General features: G+C 38.5%; 1 protein-coding gene across 1 annotated transcript; it reads left to right on the plus strand.

Moving 5' to 3' along the window:
• The first annotated feature begins 1,124 nt into the window (after positions 1–1,124).
• On the plus strand, positions 1,125–13,235 carry LOC116515106 (acetylserotonin O-methyltransferase-like). Its single transcript, XM_032227016.1, has 8 exons — positions 1,125–1,205; positions 2,900–3,074; positions 4,119–4,248; positions 7,195–7,263; positions 7,689–7,807; positions 10,266–10,406; positions 10,596–10,718; positions 13,027–13,235. Exons 1-8 carry the CDS (start codon positions 1,134–1,136, stop codon positions 13,233–13,235), a joined length of 1,038 nt encoding a protein of 345 aa, XP_032082907.1. The 5' UTR covers positions 1,125–1,133.
• The last annotated feature ends 4,953 nt before the right edge of the window (positions 13,236–18,188 follow it).

Below are 18,188 nucleotides of genomic sequence, written 5' to 3' on the forward strand. Positions count from 1 at the left end.
ATTTGCTTACAGGACAGCGGCCAACAAATGAGATACAGCAACCTACTTTGATAGGGGAGCTTGTCTTGGGGTGGAAGCGCCTAGGTCTAAATAACTTATTTGGGGAGATTGAGGAAGTTTGACTAAAAGATATTTCCTCATTTGCTATTTTTATTTGATTAACTTAGTTTCACCTTACTGTCAATTATCTAGTGAATTCACTAATTTTCAGTCTATTCTTGTTTCTGTTAATGCTTTTTAAGGGAAGATGAAAACAATACAAAGAATAAAATATATTTTAATATGAAACTTCGGACACTATATATTTCCATATTCTAAAATGTGTTGCTGTATACATATAATTAACCCTCACTCCTACATATTTTCCTGAAATAAAAGGCCAGTTCCTTTCTTTCTTCCTTTTCCCTTTTCTCATTATTTTCCATTTTCTCAAATAGTTTAAAGGAAAATTATCTGAACAGTTTTGACACTACTTTTTCCAAGTCAGGTATGGAGAACCAAGGGACAGATACTCTGAAGGGAGAATTTGGTGGGGGGGGGGAGCCCTACCTCTAGGGTTACCAAGAGAAATAAGTTCTGGCAGACATGGAGTTAATGGATAAAGGGCATTAAAGATGAGAAGCAGTAATTTAACTTGAATATATATAAAGAAATGCTTAAGATGCTTGGCTGGAAATGAACAAATCCCTTTCAGAATTTCCCTTTCTTTCACTGGCTTTGTTTTGTTTGTGGGGATGGCCTCATATTCTCTCTGGATTGTTTTTATTGCTTGCCATTCAGATTGAACATTTACATCTTAGAAAGGCAACTCCATCCTCCAAATTTATACTTTTTAGAGCTATGTCATGGTTTTCTTAAGGTGTGCCAACCAGACCTGCATATAAGCTTCCTGGTTTTCAGGTCTCTCCATGAGAGCACCTGTCCTCTAATACCAGGGCAGCTCAATTTATTCAGGAGCCTTTGCTGAAGGACTCTTGAAAACCTTCTAAGTGTGCCATGGTTCTCTCTTTATTAATGCTTTCCATACTTTATCCTGGGACATCTTATGGACACCTATATTTTGCCAATTTCAGGAATACCAAATATTTTGGCTGAAGGAAGGTTCTTTTGGTCAACGAGAGAAGCCAAGAACAATGAGTTCACTAGAAGAAATTGAAAACATTCAAACATTGTTTAGCTACCAGCATTCATTTATAACTTTTAAGGTAAGATGGGTTAGTATTTCCAAATATGAACACTTAACTTTGAAAATACAAAAGACCTTCCATTTCTCAGCTTCTTAATGGTTTAAAAACAATAGAATCACCAAAGTTTATGTTGTAATGAAAGAGTCAGCTATTAAATGGCTGCAAGATTTTTTCTTGTGTCTTCTGAGCGGACAAGCTTCATTGGATATCTGTAGGTTAGTTTCCTGGCTCAAATATGCTCTTCTTTTGCCAATAAGAAACTAAAAATAAGTTTATAAAATTTGATTACTGTATATACTCGAGTATAAGCCTAGTTTTTCACCCCACTTTTTGGGCTGAAAAAAGCCGCCTCGGCTTATACTCGAGTCAGTGAAAAATTTGCCCGAAATGGAGGAGAAAAAGGGGCGGGGCCATGCCGCTGGGTGACACTCGTGAATGGCCCAGTGCCCCTGTGAGTTTCCCCTCCCTCTGTGTCAGTTTGCCGCGCAGCGCGCACCGCACCATCCCCCCTCCTCACGTTCAAATGTAATGCAGGGCTGTCTTACGATTCCCCTTCCTCCCCCTCCTGCCGCTCTGCAACAATGTCCCATCTCCTCCTTGTTATGGCAAGCAGCCACATAGCGATGTCCCACCTCCTCTGGTACAGTGATCCAATGATAGGAATCACTGTGCCGTGTGTCATAGGAGGCGGGACATCGCTCCCGCGGCTGCACGGGACATCATCATCACAGCGGGACATCAGCATCATGAGGTGAGTGAAGTATTTCATTGAATACACCGCTAGTTTACTGTTTTTCTTTGAAATAAATATTCAAAAACATTATTGGTATCTATTTTTATTTTTGAAATTTACCGGTAGCTGCTGCATTTCCCACCCTAGGCTTATACTCGAGTCAATAACTTTTCCAGTTTTTTGTGGTAAAATTAGGTGCCTCGGCTTATATTCGGGTCGGCCTATACTCGAGTATATACGGTACACCATGATAGGTGTAATAAGGTAAATTCCTTAGTAGGTTTTCATAACATCGTTTTTTATTACCAGATGATTAAAGCTTCATGTTTGTTACAGAATTTCCACATCCTATGGACTAACATTGATCTCCACGAATAATCTTCCACCAATTTACTAAATAATCTAGTGACTGTATATTTTCCTGCATGTTTTAACTCTAATCTTGCAACAAAAACTAGATGTGGGGTTTCAGCAATGTTTACTATAATAGATAGGAGGTTCAACATTTATTATTGTATTAATTTAATTAGTATTCATAAAGCATTAAACAATTTTAACTCTGCAAACTATTGTGACAATAAGGTGAATAATACTTCTTAATAGTTGTGAAAACAATAGAATCACCAAAGTTTATGTTGTAATTTGCTAAAGAATTTAATGATTGTACATCCTTCTTCATGTTTTTGACTCTAATATTGCAACAGTCTATATCTGTCCTATATCTAATCCCTGAGTTTAGAAATTTATTTGCTAAATTTGGGTTGAATTTATTTCAGGAAATTTTGAATTCTAAATGTGGGGTCTCAACAGTGTTTATTATAGTAGAAGGCAGCTTCAACATTTATTCTTGTATTGGTTTAATTACATGTGTAGCCCTGCTTGATTCGTTCTTCGGTAAACCACACAAATAGATTCTGGGATTGTTGGATGTGAACTGAGAGGAAAGCCATGGCTTTTTTTTCTTGCTGTTTCTTCCTAGATCATTTCAACTGCCTGTGAACTGGGTGTCTTTGATCTGCTGAGAGAGTCGAGGGAACAGCTGTCTTCCACAACTATTGCGGAACGCTTGAGCACCAGCCCCATCGGGATGCAGAGGCTGCTGGAGGCCTGTGTGGGGTTAAAGCTCCTGACACTGGAGTGCAAAGATGGCAAAGGTAATCTTGTGAAAAGGAGGGCGCAAATGGAATGTCCATCAATTATTCCATAATAATAGGCAATACATGACTGCACCTGTTGAGCTTGACAGATCCAAGAGTTTGCAGAAGGGGAGATTCCAGAAATCACATGCCAGAAAGCTGGTACAGTGAGACCTTTGGGTCCTAAATGGCTCAGACCATGAACAATGCGAGTGTCGACTGAAAAATCCGCTAAATCTACTAAATCCACTTCACTCAGGTCACAAACACATCCTCAGGTGCTGAATAAACATAGCCGCAGCAATTTCCCCTTCTGTGCCGTTTTCTTTAATGTGTGCCCCTGCGCAGTCTGTCTTTCTTCTGGTCATGACCAAATTGGGTGCTGACCGAAGTCTGGAACGGATTACAGTCAGCACCCGAGGTCGCACTGTATGGTATGTAGTAACTGGATTTGTCTCTGTATTTTTATGTGTTGATCAGTTTATCACTTTCTTTGAGATTTGGTCCAGTCTGCTTCACAGCAACTTTTTGGTCTTACCACTGTTTTATATCCATTCTTGGAAAGTCATATAAACCAGAAGAGTAAAACTTTGGCATGTTGAGTTGGTGTCCCTGGTTATTTCAAAACAAAACCAACGTTGCTTCCAAACCATGACCATTACTGTACTATGGGACTGAACCAATTTTCAAAATGAAATTATATCCAAATTCTAAATCAGATGAAATGTGGAGGGGGAAAAACAGCCATTGCACTTGGCCAAATGACAGGTCCTTGCAGATTCTGTGGCAAGGTTTTCAGAAGAGGTTTACTATTGCCTCCTTCCTAGAGTTGAGAGAAAATGACCAGCCCAAAAAGCTTGCTTTGTGTGTAATGTGACACAGGACTTATAGTCTCCAAGAAATTTAGCATCATACCTTAACCACTACATCAAACTGGCTCTCATATTATTATGATATGCTTGAGATAAATACAGCATAATCTGTTTTTAAAGAAGTAGACTAAGACACTATAGTGAATTGAAAGATAATTTACATGCAATGATACCAGTATTTTTTTTTTAGATCTTTATGGAAACACAGACTTTACTAATCTCTACCTGGTCAAATCAAGCCCAAAGTCTCAGTATTATTCCATGAAGTTCTATTCTGAAGTTATGTATCCATCAATGCAACATTTGCCTGATGCTGTGAGGTAAACAGACCTAGCACCGGACTAGTGAACTAAAATAAATAAAGTTAGAGCATGAAAAATCATCCTTCACATTCTGGATGTTGAATATAACATTAACACACATATTTCCTTAATTGCAATGGCACTGGATTATTATCACTGAATTTTCCCGTTCAGATAAAAAGAAATTATTTCATATTTTCCTTCTCTTAAAAAAATGAAGGACCATGTTCTCCCTTTCTGGGTTGTTTTAGAGTCTCTCTCCTCCCATTTCAAAACATGAGATATACACTATTGTTGTAAAGTCCTACATAGGGACATGTGTTATTATTTCCTCACAGCTTTAATCAGATCTCAGTTAATTAGTATTAAAATATTTAATAGCAGCATTCACAGAATCAGGTTGACCATGAATGCTCTCATAAAAATTATGTTGAGCTGTATCTGATTATTCCTTGGGTTGGAGATTCACAAATCTCAGATCTATGGAGAACAGGTACCCAAACAGTGAGAAAAAAGGAAAAAACCAGAAGAAAATTGTTGTTCAATAACAATTGGTTTCTTATTTCTTCATAAAAATGTGTTTCCTTTTGCCAACAAAACTATGACTATCTTCATATAGTCACCATATCCTGAACTGACTTAAGGAGTTATTATCCTTTAATGGTACACTTAAAGACATTATTAAGGAAATTATTTATTAATCCTTATTAAATTGGAATTCTCTAAATCATATGTGCCAAAATGAAAATACAACAGCAGTAAATTACAGACAGCCATTATGATGCTCCTCAGAATTTCCCCTCTATTGTAATTGGTACCAACATTAAAAAGTTTTACAGAAGAAAAACTTGAACAGAAACCCAAACTCTAATAATAAAAGCCAGAAAAGGAAACATTTAGAGTTATGCCATGGAGTCATTTCATTAAGAAGAACTTTAAAGTTTATGACTGATCGGTAACCTTTTGTAAATAGGAGGACTGGAGTTACTGGCTTGAATGATGTTTTCAGATGTATGTTATGGGATTTAACAATATTCAGCTAATTTTTCTGTAGCGCTAACCCTCGTAAGGGCCCCTGGAGTCTGGGTTCTCCTGGCCCTCTTCATATGGCTGCCAGTCCAATCTGGTCCCTCTCTGATGCACTTCAACTTCCCAGGGTCAAGTGATGGGGTAGTGGTCAGCCTCCTCTCAGCAGGCAGGTCACGAATGAGGTGGTATTCAGGTGGCTGCTTGGAGCTTCTTCCTCTTTCTCTATCTTCACTCTCTCTTGAATCGTCTGCTGGGCTCTCCTTCCACAGCCTCTGCTCCTTCATAGTTTCCTCTGCTTGCCTCCTTTCACTCAAACTCTTCTCTCCCTGAAGCTTGGCCCACAGAAGCCTCTGCTACATCCTATTCCCTTATCTCCCTCAGGCTTGGCCCACAGAAGACTCTGCTGTCCTATTCCCCTATTTCCCCTCTTTTTCCCTTGGTCTCACTTCCATTCTCCCTGCTTCCTGCTCCTTTCCTTCCCTTTCCTTTTTTTCCTCTTCCCCCCAGCCAAGCCCCTCCTTTCCCCTCTTGTACTCCCTCTGTCCCCTCTGCTTCCTCCCAAACCCTCCTTTTATTCACTCCTCTCCCCCTGCTACATTTCAAAGAAAAATAAACAATGAAAATAGTGGTGTATTTTAATAATCTGCTTATTATATATAAGAATTTGGGTGTTAACATAATTTTTAAAATGTGAAAATGTCATCATATTCCATGTTACAAGTTCAAGCAGCAATTAGACTGGAATTTCCATCACTTAGTGGTGCTGTCATAAAGTGTGCTGTCAGGTGAATGTTCCTTAGCAACTGTTCTTCTAGCAATCTCGGTTTCCATTGTTATGTGAGGACTGTAGTTAATTGAGCAAGACCTTCATATGAATGTGACTTCCAACTTCCAGTCATAAACACCATTAATTCAATATTGTTGAAACTATGAATGGTTGCTAAACAAATTGTTGTAACCTGAGGACTACCTGTATATCACTCCAGCCTTCATAAGGTAGACCTTCCCTGTTTAGTATGCTAACTACTAGAATGACGATCCCCACCATATTAAAACTCTACAGGTTTTAGAAACCACTTGATTTAGGAACACTGAAATTTGCCTTCAAGGACTGCAAGGAGATCAACTCAGTGAATCTTAAAGATAATGAACTCTGACTATTCTTTGGAAGATCAGATACTGAAGTTAAAGCTCAAATACTCTGGCCACCAAAGGAAAAGAGAGGCCTCACTGGAAAAGACAGAAATGTTGGAAAGACTGAAGGCAAAAAGAGAAGGGGATGAAGGATGAGAATAGTTAGATAGTGTCAGCGGCTTAATGAATATGAGTTTGGGCAAACTCAGAGAAACAGTGGAGAATAGGGGGACCAGTTGTGCTATGCTCCATGGGGTTGTGAAGGATCAGACACAAACTAGTGACTGATTAATTGTTTAGCTACTCTATCCGATATAAATCTTAAAACAAAAAGATTTCAGGTTTTTCTTTTAATCTACAAATTCATCAACAATGAATTAATAAACCTGCTGAATTGAGATTGCCTCTGAATCTTTCTTTAAACCCAAATTATTAAATTATCACTTTTAAAAAAAAATAGAGAAAACAAAGAATTTGTACCTGGTTTAAAAGGCAGCAGTATAGAAGTGAGTTGGGTTCATTACCCTCATCATCTTTCTTCAATTAAGCTACCTAAACTATTTCAACTAAGCAATCTAAACTACCAGCCTGGTGTTCTTTAAGGCTTATTTCATGGTAGAGATGCATAAGATCGTTTTGCACCATACTTGAGAGAGTAAAGGAGTACTGGCTTAAAGGAAACCTTTATCATAAAATCTGATCTTTGAAAATCCTGTAAGACATTCAGGATCTACTTCTATGCAGAAGAAAATGCCAGGAGGATTCTCTTGTTTCTTTCTAACTTTTAAAAAATTCTTTTAGGAAAGGAAAAAATCAGATACCATCAATATATGGCTCTCCCTCAAACAAGATGTATGAGGTCATGTACAGGTAACATTTTTATTTTAGAGAATGGTCATTAGAGTAATTATTTTGTGGGAAACTAACCAATATGATTAATCTTCACCATCATATGATCCTGACTCATCACCATATTCAACTTCTCTTTTAGGGCACTGGAATATTGTTGGGGCACAACTAATTGACCAGGTGTTTCTTTTTTTATACAATGCACAGTTCTGCAGTTAGAGCACCTACACGAATCTGCTTTATTTCCAGAACATTATAACATTGTCAACCAAAATTGTACGACTGTTCCATGTATCACATGCAGATTTTTCCAAATTCTGATCAACATCATTTAAGTGATGCTGTAAAAAGAAGTCCTTTAATTCAAACATAAATAGATATGTAAAAACAATTAGAACAATAGCATTTCATAAAGTTATATTTAGAAATGTTTATTTTAATTCTAGATCAAAGGAAGAGTTACAAACCTTCTCCAATTTCATGAAGGAAATCTGGCCTGTGGTAGGAAGAGAAGTGCTTTCTGCCTTTGACCTCTCCCAGTTCCCACTCATTTGCGATCTGGGTGGTAAGTTCAGCCAGCGCTTTGCCATCTTCTTCACATGTTGGGACAATGGGCTGGATGGGTTCTTAAGTTCTCTTACAAATTTTTTCATCTGCATTTGGAAAAGGAGAAATCCTTAGGAGATCAAAAACCACTTTAGGATGTCTACAGCAGACTCTGAGGAATAGTCCTGTTTTAGAGATGATTAACTGTCACTTTGACCTGATACAATATTACAGTCAGTGGAGAAATTGGCAGAGGCTGTTTGTATTGTATACCCAGCAACAGCCTGTGCTGCTGATTGGCTGGTCATTTGACAGTTGCTCTTACCAGCCTCTGATTGGCTGGTCAATTGACAGTTGCTTTGGGATTCGAGTATAAATACCCTGGCCGTTGCAGGGAAGTTTTGAATCGCTGTCATCTATGTTTTAATAAAGATCTTGTTCCTCACATCCATGGCTCCTGCGTCCTTCCCTCAAGATACAACACTTGGCGACGAGGATGGGATTAGCGATTCCGCAGAGCCTGGAAAACAGCAACGAAGCCAGTCAAGGCCCCGCGAAAATCAGACACAAAAGCCACAACAGAGAACCAATGGCCAGCATGTGCTCAGCAGCAGCAGTAGCCACCGTGAAGCCTTCCGTCTACGCCAACTTGAAGGACGAGCCACGCCAACTCCAAGGACGAGCCACAGACCGCAAAGGCCAACCTCGGCTGGAACTGCCTGCCTGCCTGCAGCCGCTGCTGCCTTCCATTCTCCTCACGGCTTCTATCTGCCTAATACAAACCGCTGCTCCACCAGGGCCCTTACAAAGCTGCCTGCCTCCCAAGGAGCAACTCTAGCAACTCTAGCCCTCAGAAGCCTGCCTGCTGCATTCCGAATGAGCTCAGGATCTCCAACGCCACCGCCTCCAGGGCCAGCTCCGCTCTCAACTCCAAAGCCAGTTCCGTTCTCCATCCGACGGCTCCATTCTCAAACCGCCGTCTACAGAGCCTCAGAAGTCTGCCTCCAGCCAGCAAGAACCACCGCCGTTCTTCAAAGGAAGCTCCGCTCGGTCAGCCTACCCCTTCTCTGGAGCAGCCGTGGAACCCAGGGAACCTACCAGCAACAGCAGACTCTACCTGCATTAGATCGAGCAGACGTGGAGCCCAGGGCCGCCGCCCACATCCACAAAGTCGTTCAAAATAAAATCTCTCCTCCTACACAAACAAACCTCACAGCCATTCCTGCTCTCAGCAACCCCCCCAACAGAAACTGCAACGTCCAACCGAGGTTACCAACAGGCTTGGACTTCTTTGAGTTTCCCTCCATTTAAGCTCTCCAGCCTCCATGTCCGGAAAAAATTCGATAAGGTCTTGCCAAGCATGCGCAGAGCTTGAATATGCAAATATGAATACGCAAATATGAATATGCAAATGTGAATATGAAAATGTGAATATGAAAATGTGAATATCCAAATAACTGGGGGGAAGGAGAGAATTGTAAATGTTGAATTGTAAATGTTGAACATGAACACAAAAATGCAAATAAATAAACAGATAACACAAAACAGATAACACAAAAATGCAAACAAATAACATGCAAATTGATAACACAAAACAGATAACACAAAAATGCAAACAAATAACATGCAAATTGACAACACAAAAAATGCAAATAAATAACACGCAAATGGATGGTGATTCTTGCAAATAACTGGGGGGAAGGAGTATTGTATACCCAGCAACAGCCTGTGCTGCTGATTGGCTGGTCATTTGACAGTTGCTCTTACCAGCCTCTGATTGGCTGGTCAATTGACAGTTGCTTTGGGATTCGAGTATAAATACCCTGGCCGTTGCAGGGAAGTTTTGAATCGCTGTCATCTATGTTTTAATAAAGATCTTGTTCCTCACATCCATGGCTCCTGCGTCCTTCCCTCAAGATACAACAGTTTGAAAAGGAGAAACAGTCTTCTCCTCTTCCAATGCTGACCTAGTTGGAAAGAAACTGAAATCAGAGCATACCAGTAGCAGCGCATGAATAAAGGATCCTAAAACTGGATTTGCCTGTGAACATTTGGGGGACTGAAGATGATGTGGGATTTAGTCCACTTTGAAATTACGTTCAGTTTTTCACTGTTCAATCTGCACTGAATGGTGGTGCTTTTGGATATTTGGCATATTTAGTGCATCCATCCTGAGGAATTCTCATAGAATGGAGGACCAAAACAGTTGGAACGGACCTTGGAGGTCTTCTAATCCAAGCAGTATAGCCTACACCATTTCAGACAAATATTTCTTCAATCGCTTCTTAAAAACCTTCAATGTTGGAGAACTAACAACTTCTGGAGGCAAGTTGTTCCATTGATTAATTATTCTCTGTCAGGAAATTTCTCCTTAGTTCTAAGTTCCAATTACAGGCAGGTGGAAGCAGACAAAAAAGTGGGACATGTACAAAATTTTCTTCTGCAGTTCTTTAATTACATTTTGTGCTGTCTTTAAGGAAACACTGATGGTTTAGCTAAGGAATTGACTTCATTCTACCCAAAATGTGATGTGACCATTTTTAACCTCCCTGAAGTAGTGGAAGCCTCCAAGAACCATGGTTTGCCTTCGGAAGAGACCAGGATCACTTTCCATGCAGGTAAAAGATGTGATGTTCCATGTGGGTTGAACTCATGTCTTGCTAAGCACAAGAAGCTTTTAAGGAGAGGAGATTATTGTGTCAGAATAATTATTTATTTATTATTTATTTAATAAATTTATAGGCCGCACAATCCCGAAGGACTCCGGAAGACATGGTGCTTTATGAGATTTCACTTATTTCTTGTAGGTGATTTTTTTAAAGATCCCATTCCTGAAGCGGACCTCTACATTTTGGCCAGGATTCTGCATAACTGGTCGGACGAGAAATGTTTACAGCTGTTATCCAAAGTTTACCAGGCCTGCAAACCTGGTAAGTATTCTTTAATCATAGAAAGTTAAATCTGCTAAGGAACTGGCAAAGTTCATACTTGGCTCAAGTTTTGAACTCCCCTAAATCTGGTGTCATTTCAAATTCACCATCCAGTTTTACTGGGAATTCAACTGGCATCTTAGAATAACTTATTTAGCTGCAGGACCAGAAAAATTCTGGTTCCAGTGTGACCCTTCCAGCTATTTCTGCTATACAACCCAAACAGCTTTTGTTGTGCAAATCAGATTCATTTCTATTTTAGTTGCTGTGCTACAAATGAAAAAGAACTCTCTTTATGTCCCTGTGGCTGTTTACTCGTTCTTGGCCTTTACTGCCTAGATATATGTTTGCAATCATTCTACATTTGCTGCAAAAATGACTAAATTGATAAGTAATAACTTCTTCATGGTGGAAGATTATAATAATAATAACCCCAGTGCGCCCCTACCTTGGTGTGGTTGTGGGGCTTGTATGCTATGATGAAACTGAGGGCTATGCCAGAGGATGGTTTCATCAGGGGAGTCAGACAAAGAATGTCTCTCCCCTAAAAAATATGGTGAGATGTAAATTACAGAAACCTGTACCAGTTCAGTGGTGTCTCAGGTCAGCAGGGACCATGCTAGTTGTTAGAGTCTTTGAACATCTGGTGAAAACTGGGCTATAGGACTCAGGACTGTTGGCTGAGTAACTAGGACCAGCAGCTGCAAAACTAATGGAAAGAAAAAAATGTTTACCTATTGCTAATATGCAGTGATTGGAAACAAAGAAATAATGATGTTATTACAGGTCAAGTCAAACAAGATGATGATATTTTAAATTAATGCACCAGTTCTGAAAAGAACAACATCCAGAATCAGAAATAACAGAACGGAGACTAGTATATCAATGACAATTTATAATATGAAATAAGGTATTCACAGAAACGGAATTGGAAGAACTGGGGAAATCTTCCCAGGGCAAAGAAATCAAGAGGCTCTGCAGAAGTAACGCAGACTATAGAGTCAATCAAGTCAGGGAGAGTTGCCAGTAAGAGGAAGACAGAACAGCTATAGAATTATTTTCATTTGGAAACCAGGCACCTTCTCTGCCCCAGAAAGAACAAAGCTATCTAACTAAAGAAGTAGAAGAATTGAAACAAAAATAACTGGGCATCTAAAACAACACAAAGACAACAGAATAAGGTTGCCTGTGTTGAAACGTGTTCCAAAGAAACAGCTAGCACAAACATTTAAAGACGCCAATATCAAATATATGCACCAATTCACTGCAAGAAGCAAACCAACAAATGTACATCACAGCAATAAGTATAACTGAATAGGTTGTGTTATCACTATTTGTAGCCTTTCCAGCTGGCAAATGACAAGCAAAGTCAATGGAGAAGCCAGATTTGTTTAATGATGGCATGATTCACTTAACAACTCTGGCAATAAATGGAAAACTCACTTAATAACTGTCTTGCTTAACAACAGAAATTTTGGGCTCATTTTGGTCATATTTTGAGGACTATCTGGAAGGAATAGAAAAGGGGAATGACAAGACAAACTATTACATGGATGGTACACTAAAATTAGAAATATTCAGCAAGACTGGCCAATGGCTTAGACAAGGAAATTTTAATAAAGAGACAAAAGGACCAATTCTGACTGCTCAAGACCTAACCCTTAAGAAGAAATGCATTCAAAGCCAGAATTGAGAAGAGAACAATAGACAGCAAATGCCACCTGTACAAAAAAGGTGAAGAAGCAGTGGACCACCTAGTTGCCTACTGCAAGACTATCACAAAGACTGACTACAAATAAAAGCATGACAAAATAAGAACAATGTTGCATTGAAATATGTGCAAAAATATCATTTGCTTCAACCAAGAACAAATAGAAAATGAAGAAGCTAAAGAGCTCTGGGACTTCAGAATTCAAACAGAAAGGTACCTGCCACATATCATCCCAGACTTAGCAATTGTTGATAAGAAAGATAAAAAAGTATGCAAAGTAGACCTTGCAAAACCTGGGGGCAACAAAGTAGAACAGAAAAAGCTTTACATGGTCAATGTCTTCAAAAGATTGAGGAAAGACTTGTATAATACTGTATTTAAAATAACTGCAAATTGACAAACTATCCAAGAACAACAAAAAATTGACCTGTATTGTCTATTGGCAAGAATATATGTAACATATTTGAAAGAATGATTCATAACGTACAATTTGGGTATTTTCAAAATGTTATGAAATGTTCATTGGCTGCTGAAATAAGTACTATAGCAGCATTTTCTCATTTCTAAATATATATATTGAAATTTATTTTGAAACAGGTGGTGGTGTCTTAATAGTGGAAATGCTTCTTGATGAAGATAGAAGAGGGCCTTTAGCAACCCACTACTACTCGATATTAATGTTGCTCTACACTGAAGGGAGAGAATGGTCAGCATCCGAGTTTAATGTGCTCCTCTGCAAAGCTGGTTTCCAAAAAGTTGAGTTAAAGAAAGGAAGCCTCTTTCATAGTATTCTAGGAAGAAAATAATGTTGTCCTTGATTGCTTCCTGTTAAATGTTTAAGAGGAAATTGCAGAATCAAAGGGTTGATTACAAATATATTCTATTCTTTTTCCATGTCCACAGATTACATAGCTGATCCTTTTCTTATCACAAAATGGTTTCACCATAATTAGAGATCCCTGTTCATGGCTGCAAAAATCCTGAGAACCAATTCTGGGCAATAAAGAGATAGATGAAACTCTTATCATATGACAAAAATTAATCTCCTTATAGATATTTAGTTCTTCCAATTCTTACTTACAAAGGCAATATTCTTATACACATTAAACAAACAATAGAGTACAAGAGGAAATCTGAAGTCCAGATCAGGACTCTAACCTACACATATTGCTTTGCTAATTCAATATTGACAGCTCCTCTAAAAAGCATTTAAGCATAAGAAATTCTGCAACACACCGAATGCAATAGCTGTTGCACCACCGTTCTTGATGGTTGGTATGATATGTTTCTGCTGATATGCTGTATTTGGTTTTCACCAAACATGGCATTATGCATTATTGACTGACATCTCCATTTTGGTCCCAATCTAAGCCACACTACCATGTTCTTTTTAGAGATAAGAGACTTTCTTCTGGCAACCCTTTCAAACAGACCATAATTGTTCTGTCTTTTTTTAATTGTAGAAAACTGTCATGAACTTTAAAATTTAAATTTACCTACTTTTAAGAACTGCAAAGGGCCAGGTGATTCTTGCTATGTCGTGATACTTAAAACCACGAGCCTCAAAGACAGTGTGCTTTCTTTTTCATTTGACTTCCTTCATTAGCAATAATAAACAAATCAGCCACAAGTACAGAGATCCATAATTATCTCAGCGTTTCTTATTTACAATTTTTATTAAAACTTTTAAACAAGAAGATAAAAGCAAGCACAAACTACTACAAGGTAGGGAGGAAAATATGGAAAGATAGAAGAAAAAGAAAAAGATGCAAGAAAAGGGGAAAAGGTTAAAGAAAAATAGAAAAGAAAGAAAACAATATAAAGAAATGGCTTCTAAAATTCTTCACAGAAGTTACATGAGCAAATAGATTTTAACCCTCCCCATTTCAAATTACATCCTATTACTCAGAGGTGGGTTTCTGCCAGTTCGTCCCAGATTGGGCGAACCAGTAGTGGAGGCAGCAGGAAGCTCCGCCACCCTCCCGGATTGCGCAAGCATGCGAGCAAGCACTCATAAGCAAACTGGTAGTAAAATAAATTGAAACTCACCACTGATATTACGCTTATTTCTATTTCTGTTTTCCTATCTAATCATCAAAAGCTACAAGTTCATTTTTTTCATGCAAAATGCTGATAAGGGACTTCCAGTCAGCAATAAATGTTGATAATGTCTTTTGTCTTGTAGTTAAAACCCATCCCTCCCCTAGAAAAATGAAATATCCTAGGAAATATTGAAAAGGCAGAATATTACATTTCCCTGGATGTGAAAAGGGAGAAACATGTTTTAAAGACAAAGTAGCTCCCTCCAGATTCCTGCCCACGCCCTTTGTCAATGGGCCATTAAGATGCCCAAGCTAGGCTCTTTACATAATAAAGAGTTCTCTCCTTCGGCTCCAGGGTTATGGGATTAAGGCATGATTAGCCTTTACCCACTCACCACATGGCATCTGAGAACTCAACCAAACCTGGATTCAAAACGCAGCCTAGAGAGTTGCTCCTTCATGGCCCCATGGGAGTCTGACAACCAATAAGAATACATTTCTTATACAGGAACAGGAAACAGATAGGTGGGGCCAAACAGATTATAAAAAATCCTGCAAGCCCCTTCTTAGCTCTCTTCTTCTTCACCCAACATTGAAGCACACGATCACCTTTTCCGTTCAGGACTCAAGCCATGTGGTCCTGTCCATCTTTCCAAGCAGCCTCCATGTCTCCAGTGTCTTTTTCCCCACTTGGAGCCAAACCCAGAAGGACATTTCTTTCAACAGTCTGATCAAAGAAGTTGATTCATCCGTGGCAGCAAAATCTATCAACTTCACAAACTTTTGCTCCATAGTGGGTAGTGTTGAAACTTTCTATCTTGACATCGAGTAAACTCATTTCTGTGATAATATATTGAAATAATATTTCATGGCTTTTAATTATCTGAATATATCCAATGCAAAATCCATATCAAAGCAAGTAACTTTATTAAGCCAAGTCCAAAATGCTTCTGCTAGTTTGCGGCCTCAATTGTTGGTATTTAGATTGGGGGCTCATTCCCCACTATTTTTCTTTGTATTTAACGCAACTAATATATCATTCTTTTCTTTTTTGGACCCTTCCTCTTCTTCCCCATCCTCACTTTCCTCTCAGCCCATAAACAAGCTAGACGGTTGCTAAAGAAATGAGAAAAAAAATACTTATTTCCTGATTCTCTAACTGCTTTCTAACATTGTACGCAAAGCCCCATCCTCTCCGTTGGGTAGCTGCATTTGAATTTAATACTCTCATGGTTTAAGTGACCATCAGGATTAAAGTACAGTAGAGGTGGTCCTCAATTTACGTCCACAATTGAGCACAGAATTTATGTGGCTGGGAGACATTTGTTGAGTTTTGTCCCATTTTATGACCTTTTTTGCTATCGTTGTTAAGTGAATCACTGCAGTTGTTAAGTAAACTTGGCTTGTCTGTGACTTTGCTTGTCAGAAGTTCATAAAAGGTGATCTCATGATCCGAGGACACTGCAAAGGCCATAAATATGAGTCAGCTGCCAAATGTCTGAATTTTGAACACAGGACCTTAGTCCTAAGTGTGAAAAAATGGTCATAAATCACTTTTTTCAGTAATGTAACTTTGAATGGTCACTAAATGAACTATTGTAAGTTGAGGACTACCTGTATCTAATCTGTGTTTCTCAACCTCAACCTTTCAACGTGGCCTATGTGGACTTCAACGGCCAGAATTCCAGGAGGTGAAGTCCACATAGCTTAAGGTTCCGAGTTGAAAAGTGATGCTCTAGGGGAATCAAGCAACCAGGCTCTGTGTGAAACTTTCTCTGACCGCAAAAATTGGCCAGCATGATTTTCATTGTGGAATATGGAATTGCCCATCCGAAAAGTTGAATCCATTCTCTGGTGTTTTGCTACCATCAAGTGGTCATCCAAATGTCTGCTGCCCAGGTCTGGAAATGGAAACAATGGGCCCTGAAGATAAAAATGTATTGTTAGAGTACCATAAAACATTCTGAAGAAAAATAATTCTGCTGAATTCCCTAATTTGTCAAGTAAAGTTTCATTGTCCAAATGTGAACAGTCTAATTGTGTTGGGTTTCTCCATGTATTTAGATGAAATTTCAAATAGGAAGAAGCTGAGTTAAATAATATCTACTCATCCCCATGATTGTTATTCCTGATATTTCAATAGTGATACATTTTATGTTGTTTTATTGGGTACAATTAATATAATCTTTGATGTCGTGATGGAGATACATTATGGATCCATGAACATTAGTCATTATGTCAGCTACAATTTTGTACCCTGGAATCTTCTCTTGAGCTTTAATCTGTTTCTTGTCATTGCCACCCAAAATATTTCAGAATATTCCTGGATTGATCCATTATATTTGGAAAACATCTTGAAGTAACCAGACAAAAATTGAAAACCAAGAACAACTGGATTAGGAAAATTACGGAAAACAGTTGGGGAGCACAATTTTTCAAAATTAACCAATTTGATTGTCTTTATTTTGTACAATGACAATAAAGACTATACTATACACAAACAAAAACATTGCACATAGTGGCACAATCATTAATATACTTTTTTTCCAAATACTGTACACCTATATGGGGAGATGCCATAGAACAAACAAACAAACAAACAAACATTCAAACAAATCATTTTGGCAGTTACAAATGAATGCTGGTACCAAAACAATGTTACCATGTTTTCAGTTTCTCCTGGTGAACTCGCTATTCTTGCCTTTTCCGAGGCCCAAGAGAACACTTTTTCAGACATAGGTGTCCTTAATGGCAGAAGGAAAAATGGCAGAAATGGCTATATTAAAGAGAAAAAAGGTCGGATTTAGAAGGCTCAGCAAAGGGTCCTGAATAAATTTACCTGCCATGGCTTTAGAAGACTGGCACTCTTGTTCAATAACAGGAAACTGAATGGAACAAAGAACAATTTATGTGATTATGTGGGCTTCTGTTGGTACATCTTAACAAAGATCTGACAGAGCTATAAAGGGGCAAGATGAGGAGTCTTCACACTCATTATAAATGATAGTAAATGAAATAAAGGAGAACCGAAGTTATGGAGAAGAACAAACAAAGCAATGTTGTCATTTCATAATGTTGCAGGAATATTTGAAAAACTCATGAAGATTTTCAAACAACACAACATAAGTGCCTACTTTAAAGCCAGGGATGCATTAAGGCAGAAGCTTGCCTATCCAAAGGATAAAATACGCAGATACAAACTGAGCAATGTGGTATTTTGAATGCTATGCAGTGAGACGTGCAGATCTTTAAGTTGGAGGAACCAAACAAACATTTCACAAATAGTTTTTCATACATATCTACCAGGTGTGGTAAAATGACCATTTGTGTTGCTTTTCAACATAAATTTGAGGCACCCTTATACATTCTGAATAATTTCTCTGGAGTCATATATCAATCATGCATTATGTTGTAGAAATAATTAACTGAAGTCTAGTAAAGCAAGTTTGTTCACATTCTGGTCTCATCAATTAGCATGTGTCTTTCGAATTTTTGAAGAGAGACACAGAATACATGTTCAGGTGTTTGAAGTATTGCATAATGACTCTGCTATCTGTCTGTAGATATGCTCAATCATCCAGGTAATGGTTGCCCCAAAGGTGCTTTTTTAGGAGACAACTGGACTTTATTGTTTTTTCTTTGAAGATGTTTCCCTTCTAATCCAAGAAGCTTCCTCAGCATTGACAGAATAGTTGCTGTCTGCAAGGAATAAAAATC

This window comes from Thamnophis elegans, chromosome 11 (assembly GCF_009769535.1).
Source record: "Thamnophis elegans isolate rThaEle1 chromosome 11, rThaEle1.pri, whole genome shotgun sequence".
NCBI lineage: Eukaryota > Metazoa > Chordata > Lepidosauria > Squamata > Colubridae > Thamnophis > Thamnophis elegans.

What these genes read in the sequence shown, in the direction of transcription:
- LOC116515106 (XM_032227016.1), top strand. Translation starts at nt 1,134, where the DNA reads ATGAGTTCACTAGAAGAAATTGAAAACATTCAAACATTGTTTAGCTAC. An exon ending in GGAGTGCAAAGATGGCAAAG is followed by an intron (nt 3,075 to 4,118) that starts GTAATCTTGTGA and finishes TTTTTTTTTTAG; the next exon opens with ATCTTTATGGAAACACAGAC. An exon ending in ATGTATGAGGTCATGTACAG is followed by an intron (nt 7,264 to 7,688) that starts GTAACATTTTTA and finishes TTTTAATTCTAG; the next exon opens with ATCAAAGGAAGAGTTACAAA.